Source organism: Nuphar pumila, chromosome 7 (assembly GCF_984573655.1).
Source record: "Nuphar pumila chromosome 7, dmNupPumi1.hap1.1, whole genome shotgun sequence".
NCBI classification, from domain to species: domain Eukaryota; kingdom Viridiplantae; phylum Streptophyta; class Magnoliopsida; order Nymphaeales; family Nymphaeaceae; genus Nuphar; species Nuphar pumila.
Genome location: NC_143255.1, coordinates 94,504,533 through 94,528,595, shown reverse-complemented (window position 1 = coordinate 94,528,595; position 24,063 = coordinate 94,504,533). Strand labels below are relative to the sequence as shown.

The following is a 24,063-nucleotide window of genomic DNA, read 5'->3' as shown; positions in this document are numbered from 1 at the left end:
CCCCCCGGCAGAGACTACCTTTATCGCCGGTCGCAAACCGGGGAGAGAGAAAAAATTTCAAACAAGGAGAGAGGAAAAATTTTGTGCCTTAGATGGGATGGTTTAAATCGAAAATTAGCGACGAAATCAGCGAGAGAATTTTTTTGTCTCTAATTAGCGACAGAGTTAGCGAGGGAATATTTCTCTTGCTAACTCCGTCACTAATTAGCGATAGATTAAATTCTCTCGCTAATTTCGTCTCTAATTAGCATTTTTTTTGTAGTGGTAGCGACGGATTTGCGACATAAGTTTTTTCGTCGCTAATTTCGCAAATATTTTGAAAGTTAGTGATGGATAGTTTTCTCCCGCTAATCCATCACAAATTTGCGACGAAAAAAATCTGTCACAAATTTTTGACGTTAACTAGGTTTTTTCTTGTAGTGTGGCGTTGAAATTTAGCGACGAAAATGTATTCTATCGTTAAATTTTAACGACGGATTATCGATGAATATGTATTTATCGTAAAATCAAATCAGTCCTTATTTAACGATGGATTAACGATAGATCAAGACATTCGTTAATTCATCGCAAATTAGCAACAGAAGTAGCGACATATCAGTTTTATCGCTAATTAGCAACCACATAATTATGATGAATGCTATCCATCGTTAAGTCGTCGTTAAACGAATTAGTGATGGATTATCGTCGGATAGCATTCTTGTAGTGATATGTTTGAATTTCCTAGACTAAGGTTTGGATCTATGATCTATCTAATCCAATACTGTTGTAACTTTACATCTATATTTAAGTAGCCTCAATCCATAATCCATCCAGGATTGATACAGGGCAATTTGGTAAGTAAGGACAATTAATGAAGAATCTGGCCGATGATATAGAGCATGTTGTGTGGCGACTGAACCGAGGAGAATTGAATTGCACACAACGTTTCTTGAACCTCGTGCACAAGGGGAACATTGTTCACCGGTACGATAACCCCCACCATAAAAAAACCGAAACCCTCCAACTCCTTCTCCGGATAGGGTGCAATATGATTGCTTGTGCATTAAGCACCTGATTGCCCTCCATCACCCTGTCCTCATGATGGAGGGTGATTAGGTGCTTAATGCACAAATATTTGTGCAATCATATTGCACTTGATCTTTTCACCCAACTCCTCGGTAAATCTCTTTCTCCTCGCCAATTAATCGCCGATCAGATGCCAACCACGCTTATGTCCAAAACAACCAACACAAACATGAGTTGGCTTATTGCCCGTTCATTCACTCACTCACTCTCTCTCTCTCTCTCTCCAACCATAATCATCACATCCTTTGGCTTCATACTCAAGAATTTCCAGAAGTTCCCACTCTGCACCAACCCTTTCCAAGGACCACACTGTCCCTTTTCTCTATCCTCTACACCCTCTGTCCACTTCAGTCCTCTCCCAGATGCTCCTAAATCTCCACTGCATGTGACCCACTTAACCCCTCCTTAACTTAACACACCTTCCGCCAACATTGAACAAAAGAACCATAATTATTGCATGCATATCTCTATCTATATATATCCTCCAATAAATTAAGACAGATGCAGTTTCCACTTCCCATTCCTCATAGACTAGAGGCACTTATTCTTCTACTGCTGCTACTGTTGTACCCATCATCTACTATCTCTCTTTATGATGCTTTACTTTGTCTAATGGAGTCCCACAAGCAAATTCAACAAGAGGATGCTAATGTTGTTGTTGGTGGTGGTGGTGGCGGTGGCGGCGGTAGTACTAAGAGCAGTTTCTTGTGTAGGCAATCGAGCACCAGGTGGATACCTACTTCGGAGCAGATACGTATCCTTAGGGAGCTCTACTACAACAATGGGGTGAGGTCGCCTAATGCAGAGCAGATTCAGAGGATATCGGCGAGGCTGAGACAGTATGGAAAGATAGAAGGGAAGAACGTGTTCTACTGGTTTCAGAACCACAAGGCTAGGGAGAGGCAGCACAAGAGGCTCGGTGCTGACTTGAGGTCATGTAATGCTACTGGTGGCTGGAGTTCCTGTGATAACTCTTCTTCTTCTTCTAAGTTAACCTTTATCCTCAACACCAATGATCCTGGTATATATCTGTTTCACTTGCTAGACCACTCTCGCCCTCTCTCTGTGATTGATGATCCTTTGCTTTGTTTACTTCTTGCAGGGATTTCTTGCTGTTGTGAGAGTGTACTTTCTGTGGGGCAAACGAGTGGCCCCGTACTTATGGAAAGGGAAAACTTTCGGGTAAGCCATCCGTTCCTTCCAGACACTAGAAACCATGCACCAGTTATGGTCGTCATCGCCATCATCGTTCATTCCTGTCCTTTCATGGTGGGCGTGGTTGGGTGATGGGGCTGAGTATTTTACAAAGTACTCTGGCGACGCAAAACACAAGATCAAACAGCTAAAAGCACACAGCGATTTTCAATGTAAAACACAAATACAGGAAATTGTTACACTTGCAGCGATTTTTTGTGCAAAACACAAAACGCAGAAAATCACCAGCGATTTTCTCTGTTTTGTGCAGCTCGGGCACTTTGTAAAGTACTTGGGCCCGATCACTGGATCTACTCCGCTTCCCGGGGCAGTCTCTTCCAATTTTTTTTTCCCGTTTTCAAAGCATGTCATCCTTTATTCTCTAGATAACCACATCAACGCCACTTCTTGTTCAATTGTATTACTACTAACAACGCCGTTTAAGCGACCCCCGTTCCTAGGCAGGTTCCTCGTCACTAACAGCACCGTTTCCGTTACACACATACATGTATATTATTTACACTTACTAAGTTTAATCACAGACCAATATATCATAAGATTCAGTTGATTTAAGATAGTGAAGAGTCACCAACTTAAAAAAAAGACAATAGAAAAAGATAGTGAAGAGCCAATAACTCACTACCGGTGAGGACATAATGGTGTAAAAATGGTTCACGACATCCTGCTATAAGGAATCAACTTTAGCACATAAAAATTAAAATAGCAACCAAAACACGTTAAACACAATCTGAAGGTCTAAAGAGATAAATTTTTGCTTTTGTAGATTAGGGGTGCATAAATCAAGACCTACCAACATGCTATTGTGGTCCTTGCTGCCCATCTCTCTCTCTCTCTTATATATATATATATATATATAAGAGAGAGAGAGGTGTATGTTTGTGTGTGACTGAGCCTTTGGTATTGATTTGATTGTTTGTTCGTTACAGGACTGTTACTTAGCTGGTGGCTTCAGTATGGGTAGCAGTAACATGGCCGGTAGGAGAGACGGCTCGTGTTTCGACTCGGTCGAGACAGACGGAAACGAGGGGTATATCGAGACGCTGCAGCTCTTCCCCTTGCGGGGAGGGGAGGATCCAGGAATCAGTTCCGAGAAATCAGAAGTCAGCGAGTCGTACCCGGCATGGTACTTCGGCGAGGAGGATGAGGCATCCCTCGAGCTCACCCTCAGCACCTTTCCCGGCCGCGATGGCTGCTATGGAGACTCCGGCTCGGGCAACCCGGGTTTCCGATCCGGTTCGTGATCCTCCTGTGAGACAGGTTCTATCGTGTCGGGTGCCGGCTGTCCGAGGTTTTGGTACTTCTGGGACATCGGCAGGATCCCTTCACATTTTTTTGTCTCCTCACACGTGCGCGTGTGATCCGTTGTTTTCGTCCACACGTCCCAACAAGCTTTGTTTTAATTATGTTTAGGTCATGAACAAGGAATCTCTCTCTCTCTCTCTCTCTCTCTCTCTCTCTCTATATATATATATATATATATATATATATATATATATATATATATATAAAAGAAAACCCGTATCTTCGAACGGGTTTTCCTTTGAACCGTGAATGCGCATCTTAAAAAAAAAACCGAATTAGCAGCGGTTTAAACCGCAGCTATTCTCTGTTTTAGCGTTGCCATTTGATAGCGCGCAATCAACCGGCGATGCTTTGTTCAAAGTATTTTCAAACACTTTAAGTCTTTGAAGATATGGGTTATTATATACCTATACACGCACCACCTTGGTGGTTACTCATGTGGTCAGCGGGGCCCTGGATCCAACCCCACTGGTTCATGGGCATGATAACTTGAGTGGTTGTGCCCTCAACCTAGAGTTTTATCATTCATGGAGGCATACCCATTAATTGACTGACTCGATGGGGGTCTTCCTTTGTGAAAAGATCAGGTGCCATATGATGGCACAAATATTTGTGCATTAAGCATCTGATCACCCTACATCTTGAGGATAGGGCCTGTCTCGATGGGGGTTTTCCTTTGTGAAAAGATCAGGTGCCATATGATGGCACAAATATTTGTGCATTAAGCATCTGATCACCCTCCATCTTGAGGATAGGGCCTGTCAGGTGTGGGACCCAAGACCTGATGGAGGGCGATGGAGTGCTTAATGCACAATTTTTTGGGAAATCATATTATACCCGATCCGGACTCTTTTCTTTTACTATGAAATATATATGAAGCACACGTATATCTATAATTACATAAATAAACAAATCATGAAGTAGTCGCAAATAAAAAAAAGGAATAATGGCAACTGAAAACCTAATTAGTTATACGTGACCAACATAATCCTTAATTTTAAGGCCTTATATGTTAAGTTTATTATCATACAAGCACCCTAAACATGACAGCACTGAGCCTTCATCAAGATCAGAACCACGTCCATGATTTTGAGACCATCACGACCTATTCCCAGTGGTGTGAATCAGTTATAGTTTCAGCAAATCATTATTAAACAGCAAAAAAACAATTGTACTGTTCAGAATTCATCACAAGTACTCATGAAAGAGTGGTCACTGATCATCTAACTATTTCTATCATCCAAATCCAATCCGATCATATCAGATCTGATTGTGTCGGTTTCAATGACGCCAACTTGCACACAAAGTTGGATAAGTTGTGATATACATGGAACTGTATATGGAAAAAGAATGAAAATATCCAAACTTATCTTGTTTTATCTGGTTACATTGGTGATTCAAAGACACACCACTAAAGGGATGACCAACTACCTTAAATTTAGCCAGGCTATGTCCTATAACTAGGCACGCAATTTCTTGAGAAAAGGCGAAAAGGGGGTAGCCATAGGGACTCCATCCTTTTGTTTCCATTTCTTTAATTGTTAGAACCCTAAGAAGGTGAATGGAAAGTAGTGTGAATACTTAGCTATAACATCATCATGGCGAGATGGGGAGGGTCATGGGTGTCATCAATTCCTCCTCTTTCCATAACAAAATGGTCGGTTTGTTAGTCTCTGCTGCTGGGGCCATCCATAATCAGCTAACCTTTTGCAAAGGGCTCAGTATCCTTGTCTCTGTCACACAGATCCTTGAGATTCATGTATCAGGTACATTCATGGATAAAGCTTCCTATTTTACTCTGCACAACCGTCATAATATCTTCTTTCTATTCTCTCTCTCTCTCTGTAGACTGATTGCCCATGAAGATAACGTGACGTATTGGCTTTCGTTTGCATGCACGCGCCTGCACCGTAGTCTTCTCTCTCTCTCTCTCTCTCTCTCTCTCTCTCTTATACGGTAATTGGTCAGCAGTAGAAAATTTCTTTACAACAGTTCTTCCAACATCTTTGCTTTGATGAGAAAGAACAACCTGGATTTTGGTGTTTGCTGGAAAATTTAATTGGTGAGATTCTCCCACAATTTTCTGGTCCCCAAATGTTCTCCTCATGAAATTTTATGGATACTAGGGCAAGTGTAGGTCTAGTAAACGCGCGAGCCAAAGGAACTGAACAAAGGGTGTTCAAACTCGTTCATTCTTCAAACAAGCCCCAGTTAAAATGTTCTCGTTTATTTCTTTTCATTTTTTTTTTCAAATCATAAATGAGTGTTTCTTTTGATTTCAGGAGTTATATTTGTTTTTTTAATTTGCATAATGCATGATCTTTATTAGGATTAGGTTATTGATTTAGTTCATTTTTTAAACAACATAAATGTTTAATTAGGTTTTTTGGGTTTATTGTATTTTTTATTAACATTAGGCATGTAATGAATGCTTGATTTTCATTAGAATTATAGGTTTTTTAATTAGCATAAATATATGATTTTTTTTAGAATTTAGGGTATTGATTTGGATTCTTGCAAATAACATGAGTGTTTATTTAGGGTTTTAGTTTTTTCTTTTTATATATGTTTTAATTACCTTTAAGCATGATGTTTGTAGAAATTAGGGTTTTGATTTGGATTTTTTTATATTGGCATGAATGTTTAGTTATGGTTTTAGAGATTTTATGTGTTTTTCTTTTTTAATTAGCATTAAGTAAGAATTCATGAACAATGAATATTTACTTTTTGTTAGAATATTAATAAATTTTTTGTTTAATTAATTAGCATAAATGATCTCTATATTCTGCCTCAACCCGCTTGACCAAGCTAACAACGGATCCTTTACGGTGTGTTTGTGCTCACCTTAATTTCGAGTCCTAGCTCCACCCGTGATCGGCCCCCTATCAAAATGACACAAAATAATCACACACACAGAGACACACATGCGAGAGAAACACAATGTCCACAGTGAAAAATTCTCAATCTTCACTCATCTGAGAGCATGATGTCTATTGTATGAATATTAATACAAGTTCTCATGAAGAGAAGATAACTTGGAAGATAAGTTTACATGACTTTCTTTGTTATGGAAACTTTAGGGCAAATGTTTGGAAGAGAGAAAAACTCTCATAGGAAAAAAAAGTTTTGCATATGAGAGTTTTTATATGGGAAGTGTTCCAAAATGAAAGTTTTTTGCTTATTTGTGTTAGCATGAGAAAAACAAAATGAAAAAATGTGAAAAAATTAGAGGAGGGTCACGGTGATGGTGGTGGTGGGGAGTGTAAAAATAATTTTTCTCTTGGTAATAAACATTCCTTCATGTGTTTCCTATAAAAAAATGTACTTTTTAGGAAAACTCTCTCAATGAAAAAGTCTCTCGTTTAGAAAGGTCAGAAAATTCGTACAAATGTTTCATTTTTTTTACATCTTTCTTGCTTCCAAACGTGGGCTTAAATTTTTTATCATCAAGCATAATTTCCTTCTCATTGATAACTTCCTTGTTGGGCGACCACCCTTGAATTTCTTCTATTTATATTTTGTTCTTGTCTTCCTTGTCTTATCAAGATTGCCATGTCACACTAACAGGGATCTCATCTTTTCAAATAGGATGGGTTCCATCAAACATTCAATCCTAGCCATCCAATCAATGGTTATGATTGAATATATGATGAAACCCATCCTATTTCAAATGATGGGATCAGTTTCCATGCCATACGGTTGTGGTCAATATCTTTGGTAACTTCTCATTTGACATCCTTCCATTTGATGCAGGTTCGAATTCTTTTGGAGCTGAATCTGTCACACTTGACCCGGATCCTGGTCCAACTGAGCCTTGTTCTCTAGGTGTTGTACCCAACTGGGGGGAGTCACGTAGAGGGGCCCCACCGCCCCAGTGGAGTTTGGTTTCATTCATCCCCTATGTCATCCCCCATCTTCATACCCATCTTAAATCTTATAATGCAAGTTGTTTTGGTCAAATCTGACCTTATAGATTGATTCAGCATGATGATTTAGTAATAACCAGTCCTTGAATCGTACTTTTTAACAAAAAAATCTGATTTTTAAATCGCAAAATTGTGTGTTTTGTCAATTATTGGTTTTTGAATAGCCAAAAAATCCTGCGCGCGAGTCAGATTGTCGATCTACATTAAATGAATGATGTAGATCACATATGTGGAGTCAGATTTGATGAAAACTGATGAATGGAGTGCGCAACAGATGAGCGAAGCAGCAAAAGGACAAAGCAGAGATCTTGAAAATAAGAGAATAGAGAGAAGAAGAAGATTGACTATTTTAGCCTTTCATAAGGTTTGCTTCGAGAGGCTTTTTGCCTGTGCTAATTGATTCATTGCCTGACTGATCCACAGTTGGTTCATTGACAAACTGTCCATCTTGATCATCAAAATTATTCAGTAAATCAAAGAGATCCTCAATAGGATCACTGGATTCATTGTTGAGTCCTTCTAGGAACTTAACATCTCTACTCTCAATCAGTCCCAAACCTTTCGTGGTATAACCTATAGCCTTTTGATCCTTTAGAATATCCCATTAAAATACCTCTAACAGATCTATTGTCCAACTTATCCATAGTTGGATCCAAGATCTTAGCATGTGCTACAGAGCCCCATCTCCTAAGACAGTTCAAATCTGGTTTTCTACCAGTCCAGCTTTTATACGGAGTTGTTGGGACAACTTTGCAGGGCACTCTATTCAGGATATACATTGTTGTATTTACAACTTCACCTCAAAAAACTTTGGGTAATTGTGCTCATGCCAACATGGTTCTAACCATGTTCAAGAGGATTTTATTGCACCTCTCTGCAACACCATTTTGTTGTGGTGTTCTTGGCATGGTTCTTTGCCTCTTAATGCCAAGGTCTCTACAAAATTCACAGAACTCATTCGAGGTATATTCACCTTTCCTGTCTGACCTAATTATTTTAATACATCTTCCAAGTTGTTTCTCAACTTCGCTTTTATATTCTTTAAATTTTTTAAGAGCTTCTGATTTATATTTAATCAAGTATAAGTATCCATATTTTGAGAAATCATCAATAAATGTTATAAAATATAGCATTCCACTGTGAGTTTGGACTCTAAATGATCCACAAATATCAGTATGAATTATTTCTAACAATTCTTTAGCACGTTCAACATTTTTTGGAAAGGATTTTTTAGCCATTTTTCCATATATACAAGTTTCATATTTTTCAAAGTGTGCTTCATTGAACGTAGAAATTATTCCATGTTGAGATAAGTTTTTTAGTTTTTTTATGCTTATGTGTCCAAGTCTTTTATGCCATACATTTATATCAATGTTAAAGACACAATCAATATAAGCGGAAACTGATTCTTTATTATCACACAGCTTAAACATACAATGTTCTTTTACAAAAGTTCCTTCAAATAGGACTCTGCTATGTTTTCCTATTGTGACTTTCTCAGGAATGAATCTGACTTCAAATCTTTTTCCAGTAAGTGTCGGGACAGAAACTAAGTTCCTCCTCATTGAGGGTACATAAAGAATTTCATTAAGAAGGACACTTGTTCCACCTACATTAAGTCTATAAGACCCAATTCCACGTACATCACAATAGATGTTATTACCCATGTACACCTTGTGTTCACCTGGACCTAATTCTTTCATGTTTACAGATCTATTTGTGCTTTTAGCTATGTGTCGGGTTGCTTCAGAATCAACCCACCATCCTGAGAGTTCCTCGTTTGCAAATAGGCATTCAGACACCATGCAAACAACTTCTTTATTATTAGGTCTTCTTTTGTTGTTCTATTTCCGATGTTGTCCATTGTTCATGTTGAAAGTCTTCGTCCTGCAGTTCCTTTGGATGTGTCCCATCTTCCCACATTTGAAGCACTTTACTTGAGGTCCAGTTCTCTGAGGCCTTCTGGAGTTAATATTTTATCGTTTATTAAACCTGTTGTTTCCTTTTTCTTTAAAGTTATTGTTATTCCTTTTAAAGGGTATTTGATTGTTGAATGGGACATCTTGAGCTATCATGGGTTCTGACTTTTTGTCCTTGACCATGTGTTCTTGCTCTATCGCTAGTTGCAGAGGTAATTCATTAAGGTTTAGACTTTTAGTATTCAGCCTAAGTGTTGTGGTTACCATCCTCTAAGATACAGGCAAACTATTCAAGATGGTTGAAATTTGCATCCTGTCAGGTATCACATTTTCAGCTATTGCTAAGTCTTTTGCCATGACTAACATACGGTTTACATGATCTACTACATTGTCTGACTCTTTCATTTTATATGAATTATATTGTTCTAAGAGTAGTTGAACATGTACTTCGGATGTAATATCATATTTAGACCTGATTGCTTCCATCATTTCATTTGTTGTTCCATAGTCTTAAAAAACTCTAATTAGGTCATCATCCATATAAGTCAACATAATAATTCTAGCTATAAGATCATCTCTTAAGTAATTTTCATATTTTTCTTTCTCCTCTTTTGACCCTATTTCTCCAAGATTTTTTACTTGTTTGTGTAATACATATTCCAAACCCTCAAGTGTAAGAGCTAAAGATATTCTTCTTTTTCAGATTGAAAAATTTGTTTCATTTAGCTTGTCAGTTTTGGCAAGTTCAGAAGCACACACACGACTAGCCATCCTATCTCATTTTATTTTGTTTATAGTAATTTATTTTATTATTATTATTATTATTATTATTATTATTATTATTATTATTATTATTATTATTATTATTATGAAAAAACAGACCACGAATCAGTTTCAGCCTATAAAGAATTACGCAAAAAAATTTAATAGAAGCGGTCTTAAGCAAGAATTATAAAAAAACTAGCACTAAAATAGAAAACCTATTTTTGTAAATTTAATAATCTCAGGCCTTTAAACAGAATTTTGATAAAATTACACACACAACCCTCTTTTAGCAAAAAAATAAAAAAAAGTATATGGGTTATAATTAAATTTTTAATAACAGCATTTTTGAATAACTCGCAAAAAAGGAGGGGCTTCTGGGTAATTTTGACCACAGGGTATAAATACCCAAAAGTCGACTAAAAAATTTATTTTTCAGTCAACTTTTCTCTCTCTTCTCTCGAGGGTTCATCGAAGATGCCAAGAGGCGCTTTCGCGTTTCCGGCAAGGGATTCCGGCAGAAAGACTTTCCGTGTGTTTGGGTCGGTGCTCCTGGCTCAGATCTATCTCTGAGAAAAGACCCAAACCAGAATGACGGTCGAACTGTCGACTTTCGGTGTTCTCGGTGTTTTCTCAGATAAGTTCTCTGGTGTTTTGTTTTGATTTTCCTTTTTCAGAAACGCTGGTGGATGTCTTCTTTACCAATTATTGATTTAGACGAGGTGAGAGAGAAAACAGAAAAAGACCGGTCAAAGGTCGGGGCCGCTGATAAAATAGCAGCGGTCACCAGAAAAGAAAACCGACGACAGAATCAACAGATGATAGTTTTCCTCTTTTTCCTTTTTTTTCGTATTCTTATTGTATATTTCTAAAAAAAAAATATTCTCACAGATATGATTTTTCAGATATGCAGAGGCAACACAAAAATCAAACAATTTTTTTTTTAAGCAGCACAGTTTGAGCCCTACCGGGGCCACATAGATGTTTTCCAGTTTCGGGTCTCTACTCTTAGAGTCTCTCAAGCGAGAGAAAAAAAATTTCTATGACTGTGCAAGTTTACAATCACAAAAAAAAAAACAAAGGGCTTCCTGAGGCCCGACTAACCTGTCACGCTTTCCTTGTAGGTTTTGATAGGCGGAAGTAGAAGGATGCTATAAACTTCAAGGATCTCAACCCGCTCTAATACCACTGATGGATGGAGTGCGCAACATATGAGCGAAGCAACAAAAGGACCGAGCAGAGATCTTGAAAACAAGAGAATAGAGAGTAGAAGAAGATCGACTGTTTTAGCCTTTCATAAGGTTTGCTTTGAGAGGCTTTTTGCTTGTGCTATGTATATCTCACATCAAGTGTTGAGCTTAATTTATAATTTTTCATCTCTCGAATTCTTCTTATTTTGGGCTCAACTATGCAGATAGCTTCAGCGAGATTATTGGAACGGGCATTAGAAAACGGTTTTATAAAAAAGAGGCTTATTTGAAAACTTTGTTTTTGTAACTGCCCAAGGCATATCCACAAACGGGCCCATGTTCGTGCATATGCCAAAATGAGCGGATAATGGCCACTCATCCCAACAAAAACAACTTGCATCCATGAAATCCTAAAGAGGGTTATGAAGATAGGGATGACAGGGGATGGATAGATCCCATTTGGCACCAGTGAAATACACGGCTCCCCCTTTTACTAAAAAAGACACTGAACCACTCCTCGGGAAAGGCGTGAGATCCCCCTGTTAAAGGAGAGGGGGGGGGGGGGTTGCCACTGATATGGCTTTCGGTGGTTGGGGTTGAACACATTATATGTGTTCCACCCCGTACACTGCATCTACTCAGACTTCATTCAAGGCATAAGTTTGGCATCACTATCTGGACAACTTTTTTGGCAAGTCTAGCAGGAAGGTTGTGCAGGATAGGGCTGCCAAAATTAGACAACTTAAAGATTTAAAATTATTCTAGTTGTATGAAAGCAAATTCTGTAACATTTCTTAATCTATGGAATGGTTAATTTTTCATTATACACCAAATATGTTTTCAAGACAATATTGTAATTCCATACATAAATCACTTACACCAAACATATACTGAACAAATGAAAGTTGTGAATCTATTGGGGCATCACCTCTGTTCCTCACCTTCAACAGGTATTGCTTCTTTTGCCCTCAATTGACATTTTCTTATACAAGCCATGACTCCAAGGTATGAAAGATATAATCCACTAGTTTTTCCAACAATATATTCAATAATAATATTTGTTACACAGTTATAGGAGTAGACAAGGCCAATAGCTAACCTGGTCCTAAAAAATAAAACTTTTTTCTCTCAAAGTCATAGTTACCCTCCTCACCATATTCTGCAAATTTCCTTGTATAATAGTACAGTCACTGTGACATCAGTCTGTTCTGTGTTGTTTGCTTCACTTTTCTGATAGATATGCCCCATGCAGAATGATATTCATGCTGTCACAGAATTAACAAAGTTATTGAGCTTTGATGAGATCCTTATGCAAATGGTTTGACAATGAATAGTCATACAAGTATCATATCTATAATGAACTTTTCACATCTAGTAGGTCATTGATAATTATAGGTAGTCCATTGACAACTATGAATATCTTAAACATAATTAGAATAACAAACTCAACTGTAATGACAATTATTAACTTAAAGCAACTGAATCATAGAGGAACTGAACAGAGATAATGACAATAGATCTGAGTTTTTGAACGGGCTATGAAGGCTAGAAAGGTGTTTTATGTTCATTGCTAAAGTATTAGAGACGAGATTCCCACCATACATGTCTCACATTTTTTGAAATATTTGGGTAATTTTTTTAATATTTTTGTACTGATTTTGGTGGTTTCAGAAATGAGTTTCATACCAATATTTGTTGCTTGAACCTGTACCATTCAATTCCAGACTGAAAAAGGACAATTCATTCTCACCTAGTCACATACTTGAACATAATTTTCTTTCAAAGACGAAATGCATCGAAGTACCGCTTAGAACATTAAGATACGATTAAAGTACCACGGAAAACATTAATATATGATTATTAAGATAATTTTTTAATGATATTAAGATGATAATTAACTAACAACATGATTGATAATGTAAAAATGCTTGAGTACTCTTCCCTGCTTGCCAGATTTTCTATTGGCTTCGACTTGCTCACTTAACCAAGTATGTCATTTTTTTTCCGAGGTGAGAGTTTTTCTTAGGGGACATTTTATTTTATTCTCTTCTTATGAAAGTAGACCTCTTTCATAGGAAAGAAGGCATCTTTCTTAAAAAGGGTAAAACAAACATCATCATGAGAAACATGTGATGGGGTCTACATAATAAATGTAAAAAGGCACTTTGCTAGTCAAGATGGGTACATACCTCCCCCATGGAGAAGCACTTTCCCTCCGGTACACCCCTTTCAAGGTAAAGTGAGTTCTCTTAAGGGGATGTTTATTTTGGTCACAGAGTGAGAAAATAGATCACAAGGTCAACCTTGTTGAAAACGAGATTTTATCGACGCACTTCCTACACTGCGCCAGTAAAACATGAGATTTACCGGCGCAACCTTTTTTTTTACTGGCGCAAAGGGTATTTGCGCCAAAGTTTCAGAGGTTTCACTAGCACAAATGGAGCATGTGCCAGTTTAGGATACTTTTTATGACCTAGTGTATATATGCGCCAGTGAAAATAACATTTTCTTCTGGCGCAACTCACACTTACATCATATATAAAATATAGATGTTCTGATTCTGCCTATCATCGCTGCACTTGGCAACTTTTCCATAGCCATCTCAGTTCACTGGAAACTTAGCCAATTAGTTATCGCTAGTTTCTTGTATTCAGTTTATAATATAAGGGAACTGGTTGATGTCTACCCGTGACTTGGTTTGACTATGATGTTTTTAATAAGTCACTGTCTTGGCTCAAGCTAACTAAATCAATATTTAGTTCAAGAGTCACCAATGTGCGCAGACTGAGTTGTTGGCAGTGGTGACTCAACCCAAACTTATACCAAAGTGAGGATGATATTTGTGATCATCGCAAAATTTTTCCTCTCGTAATGTTCTCTCTCTTCTTTCTCTTTTCCTTTCCAACCTTTTATTTTCCTCCTTTTTGAAGGGAGAAAAGATAAAAGAATGGAAAAGAAAGAGAGAAGAGAAAAGAAAGAAGAGAAGAGAAGAGGAACTCTTTTGCGGGTCTCACTTGACCTTAATTTTAAAGAATTTTGAAATGACTCGCCTCCGTTTTTGAAATATTTGCGGGAAAAATCGGGAGATGGGATCCGCTCGTCGGTACGAGGTTCGACCGTTCCTGGCGCCTTTACCAGGGGTAATCGAACCAAGGGTCGAATTTAGTGCCTTTTGCTTTGCTAAGAAATTATCTAAGTATTTATCCTAAGTCTAAAATGCACAATGAATCATGCTTGTGCAAATGCAAAGATGTATGCTTTTTTTAAAAAATGTTTTGAAGAATTTCCAAGTGAATCTGATAAAGTGAAGAAACGATTTCTAACTTAGAACTTTAAGATTAAAGTTCTAAGTCTTTAGAATAATCATGAGCTTGGGAAAAATGATTTTGGATTTTGGAAAATGATTTTTGAGTTTTTGAGATAAAAAGAGAAGGAAATTTTCAAAGTCATGGATGGACTTTGAATTTAGAAGTTTTGAATTTGGATGAGTATTTGGAATGGAATTGAATTCCAACTTTGAAGTTTTGAAGTTAGAAGGAAATGTGGGGGATCTAAAGGAATTGAGGAATGGGAACAGTCGGAATTTTAAGATGAAATTCGAATCCAAATTCTGGATTCTGAATAGAGTTTTGAGTTGATTTTTGGATTTAGGATCTGAAATAGGAACTTGGTTTGAACGAAATGGAACTGGCTTTGAGAATTGGAATTTAAAGTGGAATTTGGACTTGGAATTTTGAATGGAATTGGATTCAAGATTTGGAATCCAAGAAGGTATTTGGATCTGAAATCCGAGATCCGAGATAGGGTTGGACTCTAGATCCTAAGATGGATTTTGGATCTGAATCTGAGACCCAAAGTAGGATTGAATTCTAGATCCTAAGAATGGGAATTTGGATCCGAATCTGAGATCCAATGGTAGAATGAGGATCTGGATCCTAGAATGGATTTGGATCTGAAGTCTAAGATCCAATGTAGAATTGGGTTCTGGATCCTAAAAATTGGGATTTGGATCCGAATCTGAGATCCAATGGGAGAATGAGAATCTGGATCCTAGAATGGATTTGGATCTAAAGTCTGAGATCCAATGTAGAATTGGGTTCTGGATCCTAAGAATTGGAATTTGGATCTGAAATCAGAGATCCAATGTAGAGTTGGATTCTAGACCCTAAGATGGAATTTGGACCAGAAATCTAAGATCCAAAGTGAAAATCAGAATTTGGATCCTGAGGAGGAATTAGATCTGGAGTCTGAGATCTAACATGAGTGTTGAATCCTATATCCTAAAATGGATTTGTGGTTAAATTCTGAAAAATGAATCAAGAATCTCAAAGTTTAATTTGAACTTTGATTTTTGGTTGAAAATGTGAATATAAAATGAATTTGGAATTTCAAAGTAAATTTGAACTTTGAAATCTGATTTTGAATTTGAATAAAAATGACTTTGAAATTTCAAAGTCAAATAGAATTTTGAAAATGAAAAGGATGAATTGGATTTGATAAGGATCGAAGATAGATTGAAGAAGATATTAGCATCACTTGGAGTTTTTGAAAAAGGAAGTTTTGAAAATATGATGCAATTCTATCCTATATGATGAATGAATTTGAATAATTTTAAATTTAGAATTTGAAAAGCTATTTCATTCTTTAAATGAATTAAAATAAGATTAAAAATATAATACATCCTTGACTATGGTCATTGAATGTATTATATGATAATCTATATTTAAATTCAAGAGAAGAATAAAATACATTTTAGTGCTTTTATAGAATTTAAAATGAAATTAACTTTCAATATACCCTGACTATGGCCATTGGTATATGTTTTGAGTTAATCCTAAGTTAAATTCTGATAAAAGAAAGAAAATATTTTGAGAAAATATGATGAATTTTGAAAGTGGATCCAGTGTGGATCTAATGTTATTTCGTAAAAGATAAGAATTCTAAGTTTTGTTCACACCCCGACTATGGCCGTTGATGCAAATCGTCAACTTAGAATTAACTTACCTCTTACGAAATGGTGCACGTGCCATTCGTGTTTCACCATTGTGGGGATTTTGAGAAATAGAGAAGATGATATGAAACAAGTATTTCTAGAATGTACAAATGCTCATCCATTCTACCTAAAGCAGGAAAGGTAATTTCTTATTCCACTCTAGCTATTACAACTCATAAAACCAAATTTACAAGTTCAAATAATAACTTTTGTCCACATATTCCCTGTAAAACACTTGATTAATATGAAAGATAGAAAGGGTTTGCACATATCATATAAATGTCAAAAGGTATTCATTCATGATGGAAAAGATGGGAAATGATATATATACATACACTTATATATATGTATATATAGTTATATAGGTATATAGGTATATAAAAAATGAACCAATGGGCTGTGGGTAGTGGAGCTAAAATGGAAGACTACATGAAAAGACCACCAATGTTGCTGTGAAAGGTTACGTGACAGAAGTGTTGCATGCTGGTAAATGTAATGGGAAGTATATGTAGTTGTTATAGATGGTGGGTGGCATAACAGGTGAGTGAGTATGAGGGGTACGAGTGGTGTTATTGTGATTTTGTCAACTGTATACAGGGGTTGTGTTGTATTAGTATAACAATGGAAAGAAGGGGATAATTAGTAAAGGGTTGTGAAGGGAATGGGACACTGATGAAGATGAAAATACCATTGGAAGTCTAATATGTAGGATGGAGATGGAGTGCTTGTCGTAACAGCAGTGAACAAAGCATATCATGAAGATGTTGAATATGGTAATAGTACTGAAAAAGAAGAGAAAAAAAAATGAGAAAATGGAGCTGTGAACAAGTGATATAAGTGGAAATGTTTGGAGTAAGATGATGAATAGTACAGGTTGCATAAAAGTTGCTGAATGTAGCAATGATGCCTAAAAAAAAATGGTGTTTGTGAAAGATATTGTCGTGAGGTGCTACTAACATGGATGATGGGACGGTTTGGATGAGCTGTCAGCGACAGGTCAGTTTCTGCAAAACGAATCTGATGGCCATGATATCTGATAACATCTATCAATGCTTTTCAGCAATAATATGCTGAGACGATAATGTATCATAAGGTGATTTTACACAGTCAATGCAGAAAATAAAAAAAAATTGCAGTGATGCTGGGTGATATAATGGACATAATGTGGTTCAACTACAGCTAATAGTGGAGATATAGAGGAACATAGTGAAAGTGTAACAGAATGCCACAGTGCATATGTGAATTAGCTCCATCATTGTTCAAATGCCTACGAACTAACTCATATATTGGAAAAAAACCATGGAATCATATATCATCAGAACCCATCCTTGAGGACTGCATCTTTTCAAAGAATTCTGGTGTCTCTGCGAATCTGCCCTACTGAGAGCATTCGGATTCGTGACATAACATCTTGCTGAGGAAGATGGTCAGGGATAGCTTCATCCTGAGCTCAGGCTTTCAAACATTAGAGCCTGTTGGCAGAAACTTGTCTCCACCAAACCTCAATAGTGAGCAACCTTCAACCAGGGAAGATGTATGGATCTACTCCACTGGGTAAGCAATGATTCCATCTCTCTGAATCCCATGAATTCTCGTACCATTTTTGTAGGTAAACACAGAATTAAGCAAAATTTTCTATAGCATTATGATGAGTTGATTATCTTTGAACAGGCTATATAACAAAGATTAACCAAATTTTATTGAGATAGGATCATCATGCTGTAAGCACCAAGTGACAAAAACTGCAGAAAAACATCAAATGTATAGAACACAAGAGCTTAACAACGAGCTTCTGCAACCAAACCTTCCCCCTTTTTTTTTATCAGAATTGGAAAAGAAGAATCAGTCCCCTTTCTGGTCAGACAGAAAGCACGATAGATGATCATCTAACAACTTACCAGGACTGGAGATCTGATGATGCAGGTGCGATAAGCAGAAACAAAGTGAACTGCTGCTATGATCATTTTGACGAAAAATATACATGTAGAAACATTTCTTCAAGGAAAAGAAGAGATATAGCAGTAGCAACCAGTAAAAAAAAAATGAAGAATCAGGATGCGATGATTTATCAAAAAGAAAAGTGGGATCAACAAGCAATGAAGAACAAATTATTCATGATAGGGCAATAAATCAAGACATAATGAACAACCGAAAGAGAGATAAAACTGATAGATGATCAAGTGATGTAAGATATACTACAACGGAATAACAAAAGAGAAAATGAAATCAACAGGATTATAATGTTATAAACAGATCATAAAGAATAATAATTAAAGAACGGATGCCAGCAATAGTTGAAAATATATTACAGATTCCGGAAAATGGTAAGGAAATGTTTGAATCTAATCGTGCAGCAGATGTTCAAAGCAAGAAGAAACCAGCGACAAAAATGAAGAAAGAAAGGGAGAAAGAAGAAAAAAAAATGAAAATAATAAAATAGAAACAATGTCGGAACATGATGGTTCCTCTTGCTATGGCACGAGGATGGGTTGGTGTTGCACAGGCAACCCAACGCCATCCCTGGTGCGTAACTGGGGCCAAGACTAAATCAAAAGAGATAAAATGGAGGGCTTACAAAAAAATAACAGAGGATGCGAGACTTACCGAAACGTTGCAAGGGTTCTGGACGAAGGAGATAGTTGGAGGAAGAAACAGGGCAATCTGGAGGTAGGTCGAACTTTTGATGCGATACTCCAAAGATGAAGATGGGCGACCTCTTGCAGAGGAAATGCTTCAGAGAAGAGTGGCTTCGTAATGTCTTGCAGAGGATGCTCGAAATGAAGAAGTAGACGATTGTAAATGGATTCTTGCAGAGAAACTCAGTGATTGATCGGTATTCGCCAGGAAAAAAATGGGGGATTGCTACGTGAAAATTTGATCAAAAAAAATGGATGCCCGATCGTTGGGGAAGTTCTCTTCTTAAAGAAGAGACAGAAGGTTCGAGTGAAGAATTCGTTGAAAATAGAAGGTGAGGATCAAAGGATTTGTTTTAGATCTGCGATGGAGAGAAGAGGAAAGAGGAGTGCGGGAGGAGTTTGTTGTGGATTTTCTCCTTTTCCAAAAAGAAGACTCCTTTTAAGAATTTTTTTGAAAGATGGCTTTTCAAATGGGGTTTTTAGCAAAAACAATTTTAAGAAGCTCAAAGTTATTCATTTTTTTGCGTAGCTTTTCTCAATTTTTGATTTTTTAATGTTATTTTTCCATTTTTTTGTATTTTTAGAATAAAATCCTAAAGCTTTACAAGAAATCAAAGATTGAAACTAATTTTTTGATGTTTTTGTAAAATGTTTACAACAGGAGTTTTTTCTGAGAATTTTAGAAACTATTTTGAGACAATTTCTTCAAAAAATGGGTTTATGTCCAAATTTTTGAGAAATAATCGAGGTTTATAACTTCAGACTGAGAAATATAGGGTCGAGGGTCCAACAGAGTGCCGGATGAGCTGCCCGAGCCTTTCAAACTCATTTTTTGGTATTTTTGTGATTTTATTTTGGAAATCGGACAACGGGGCTCAGATTTGGATTTAAAATACTGAGTTCAGACCCAAAGCTGAATTTGAATATATTAATGCAGAATTTAATCCAGAAATCTGAAGAAATAACTTGATTTTCTCAGAAAAATGGGGCTAGGGGCAAAATGGTCATTTTACAAGACTTTGAAAAATTTGGGGTGTTCACAGATGCCCCTCTTTGCTACTAAGCCGGTTGAAAGCCGAGCTTAGTGGCAAAGACAACACTCCAAATTTTGAAAATGCCCCAGCCAGCAGATCTAAACTAGGTGTGGAAGAATTATTTTTGAAAATATGATTTTTCAGGCTTTGAAACTTTATCCTGAATGGTTTTTGGGAGACGAAATCCTCGAAAATGATATGATTGAGTAGAAAATGAGGAAATCGTGATGGGACTTTAGATGGAAATTCTGAAATGGTGGGAAATGAAAATTTTGATCAGGTCTCATGGGTGAGACCAGATACTATTATTTTTAATGATTCAGGTTTAGCCCTTAACCTGGATGGGACAAAAATATATCAAGATGAATTTGAAATGAGGAAAGGAATACACAGGGACCTTGATGGGACATTTTGGAAAACGCCTTGTGAAATGAAGCCTGAGTATGATCCTTTCTTTGGATGAATGTATGAAGTATGGGTCCCTTGATGGGAAGAATTATGGTGGGATTGGAAAAAATCATCTCGTCAAAAACGAGGAATCTCATTGGAATGTGACTCAGGTTTAACCCAAACCTGCAAGGAAGATACCTCGTGAAGCGAGGTTCTGGGTTAACTCTTAATCTGGATAGGAAATCTACCATACGGGTTTCTCAAAAATGGAGAAAGCACGATGGGACCTTCGGAATTTGAACGAACAAATCCGATAGGGGTTTTTGCGAAAGAAGGAAATATAGGGTTCCCTAAAGCTTTGAAAAGGGAGAAGAAATGGTGCGCCTCATTGTTGAGACTGAAATAGCTTTTGAAATCAAAGAATCTTTCGCAAAATGGTTCAGGTTTGACCCTTATCCGGAGTGGGGGAATCCATACGGAATTCGTTAATGAGAAAAACCGTGATGGGACAGGAAGAGATACTTTCTTCAGAGGTAACTCTTCTTGGAAATATAAACAACGTTAGGTTGCATCAAAATGGATATTGAATGTTTATTTTATTCTTGGAATAGCTAGAAAATTTTGCCAATAAGATAAAATCATAGTGAATTCAAACGCTTGGAGATATGCACGTACGTGCGAAAGATATTCTCTCTTTTACCTAGAGTATTTCCCCAAATGAGGTTAACTCCTCAGTTCTAAGAGTCAAATTCAAAATTTTAGCACTGATGATTTTCTTCAAGGAAGCTATCCATTTCCCTGATATGAGAATAAAAGAAATATTCTTAATTTCATAAAAGCAAGAAATGAAGAGATATTGATAAAAGAATTTTGCATGAGAAAAGATGACTTCTGGCAACTTTGGCAGTTTTGATATCCGGGCGTTTTCCCTACGATGATCTTTTTGCACTCTTTTTGAGTCATTGGGCTTTCTCGGGTTTTTTTTTTTTTTCATCATCCTTCATTTGGATGTCCTGACTTTTTCTCTTTTTCAGGGAAGGGTACGTCACAAACTCCTTAATCTTGGAGATGCTCCGATCCTTCTTTTATCTTAGGGGTTCTATTGATCTCACTGGTTCAAAAGGTCTTTAGATGATAGCAGAAATCAAATATCTTTTAGGGTTTGTTGGTAGGTTCATCACACTCGCCTTCATCTCGACGGTGATCTGAACTTTCCCTGAAAGGATCCGTCACAAACTCCGTCATCTTGGAGATGTTTCAAATCTTCTTTGGCCCTGGGGGTCTACTCGCTTAATTCGCCTTCATCTTGACGACAATTGAGAGATCCCTTTTGCGGATATTTGATTGCAACTTTTAAACGAAAATGAGGAGATATGGGTTTGAGTGAATTCTTTTTACAGCTTAAGATATTTCCACTGCCTGGTTGCCAGAAAGTCATTTTAAAACATGTGCCATAGCCAAGGTCAATATCAATTCGCTTCTGGCTTTTCAACATCATTGAAGATTTCTTCCATTGATCATATCGAGGACATTTCTTACATCCTTTTGGTTGATCAACAGGAAAAGATTTGAATTTTACCTCTTTTTCGCAAAAGGTTCCACCTTTTTGAAGGAAATATTAGAGGTAATATGAGGAAATTCTTTTTGTGTAGTCAGACTTTTAGAATCAACAAATGCTTTTAGCAAATTGGCAAAATTTTCACGAATTCTTTGTGAGATAATCACTCAATATAGATTTTGATGAGACATTTAGCTGTAATTTAAAGAAATGGTGTGAGAAATCAGACTTAAGAAAACTGGACTGATGAAATAATATTAGGTTTTTGGAAATCCCGACCAGTTTATGAGAAACTGGATTTTTGATAATCCTGACCAGTGAAAACACTAGATTTCAAAACCTGACCAGTGAAAAATACTGGATTTTAAATCCCGACCAGTTATGAAAACTGGATTTCAAATCCCGACCAGTGAAAAATACTGGATTTTAAATCCCGACCAGTTATGAAAACTGGATTTCAAATCCCGACCAGTGAAAAATACTGGATTTTAAATCCCGACCAGTGAAAAATACTGGATTTTAAATCCCGACCAGTTATGAAAACTGGATTTCAAATCCCGACCAGTGAAAAATACTGGATTTTAAATCCCGACCAGTTATGAAAACTGGATTTCAAATCCCGACCAGTGAAAAATACTGGATTTTAAATCCCGACCAGTTATGAAAACTGGATTTCAAATCCCGACCAGTGAAAAAAAAATACTGGATTTCAAATATGAAGGATTTAACCTGATGGTTTGAAAAATGACTGAACTTGAGAAATTATAACCCGAGGGTTGATGAAATTCTGAAGATATTGCAACCAGAGGTTGAGAAACTGATAGAATTTTAAAAAATTGAAGATCTTGAAGGCTTTGGAAATGATAGGATTGAGAAGTCGCACCCTAAGGTTTTGATCTTCTGTAATACACGACCAGCGGGAGCTGGATCTTTTGGAATACAGGACCAACGAGATGCTGGATCCTCTGGAAATACATGACCAGCGAGATGCTGGATCCTTTGGAAATACATGACCAGCGAGATGCTGGATCTTTTGGAAATACATGACCGGCAAAAGCTGGATCTTTTAAAAATACATGAAGTTTTGGAATATTCAAGTCAGAACTTGAATTTAGAAGGAGAAAGGTCTTTGGTCAGAAGACTGATTTTAGAAGGTTACCGGTGTGAGAACCGGGTTTTTCAAATGTGCTCTATATATGATTGAAAAGTTTGAAAACAACCAGTGCGAGAACTGGGTTTTGAAGATGAGATTAGATTTTTCAAAATGAGTTTTTAGAAGATAATTCAGGATTTATCCCCTTATCCTGAACGGGGGAAATAAAAGGAAGAATACCTCATTGAAAGGAGGCATCAGGTTTATCCCTTATCCTGAAAGGGTGATTTGAAGATAAAAGTAGAGAATTTTTTTTTAATAAGATTGGAAAATTTGTTAAAACTTGACATAAACGAGCATTAGCTTGATGTAAATCTGATCAAAGCAAAATGAATCAAATGAAAAGACAATAAAAATCACAGGATCAATTAAGAATTAACAAAATTTGAGAATAAGAACTTTCGTCTAATCCTGCCTGCATATGATGGAAGAAGATGATTATGGATCAAAATAAATGCCCCAGTATCATGGAGAAGAATGTAAGAATTGATAGAAGATCATTATTTTTATTGAAATGGCTCTTTGAATAGTATAAAAGATTTTTGAATGAAAATTCTAAGTATAAAATTTCTTCAAATGCAGAGCATTGATGGGATCTGGCATCTCCACTCCATCTGCATTGATTAGACGATACGAATTGCGAGGCAAAGCTTCCTTAACCACATAAGGGCCTTCCCAATTAGGTGACCACTTGCCTTGTGGTCGATGCTTGAGATGAGCTGTCGATCTGAGCACCAAATCGTTAACTCAAAATTTTCTCTCAATGACAGACTTGGCATAATGTCGAGCTATCCTCTGCCGATAAGCTTGAGCGTGCTCTGCTGCTTTGAGCCTCTTTTCATCCAGTAAATCTAGTTGCACCAATCTCTGCTGCTGATACTGATCAAGTGGCAATTCTATGAGAGAAGCGAATTTGAGAG

General features: G+C 36.9%; 1 protein-coding gene across 1 annotated transcript; it reads left to right on the top strand.

Annotated features, from left to right (window-relative positions):
* The first annotated feature begins 1,677 nt into the window (after positions 1-1,677).
* LOC149832518 (protein WUSCHEL-like) lies at positions 1,678-3,521 on the top strand. Its single transcript, XM_090013260.1, has 3 exons — positions 1,678-2,086; positions 2,168-2,247; positions 3,207-3,521. Exons 1-3 carry the CDS (start codon positions 1,678-1,680, stop codon positions 3,519-3,521), a joined length of 804 nt encoding a protein of 267 aa, XP_089869386.1.
* The last annotated feature ends 20,542 nt before the right edge of the window (positions 3,522-24,063 follow it).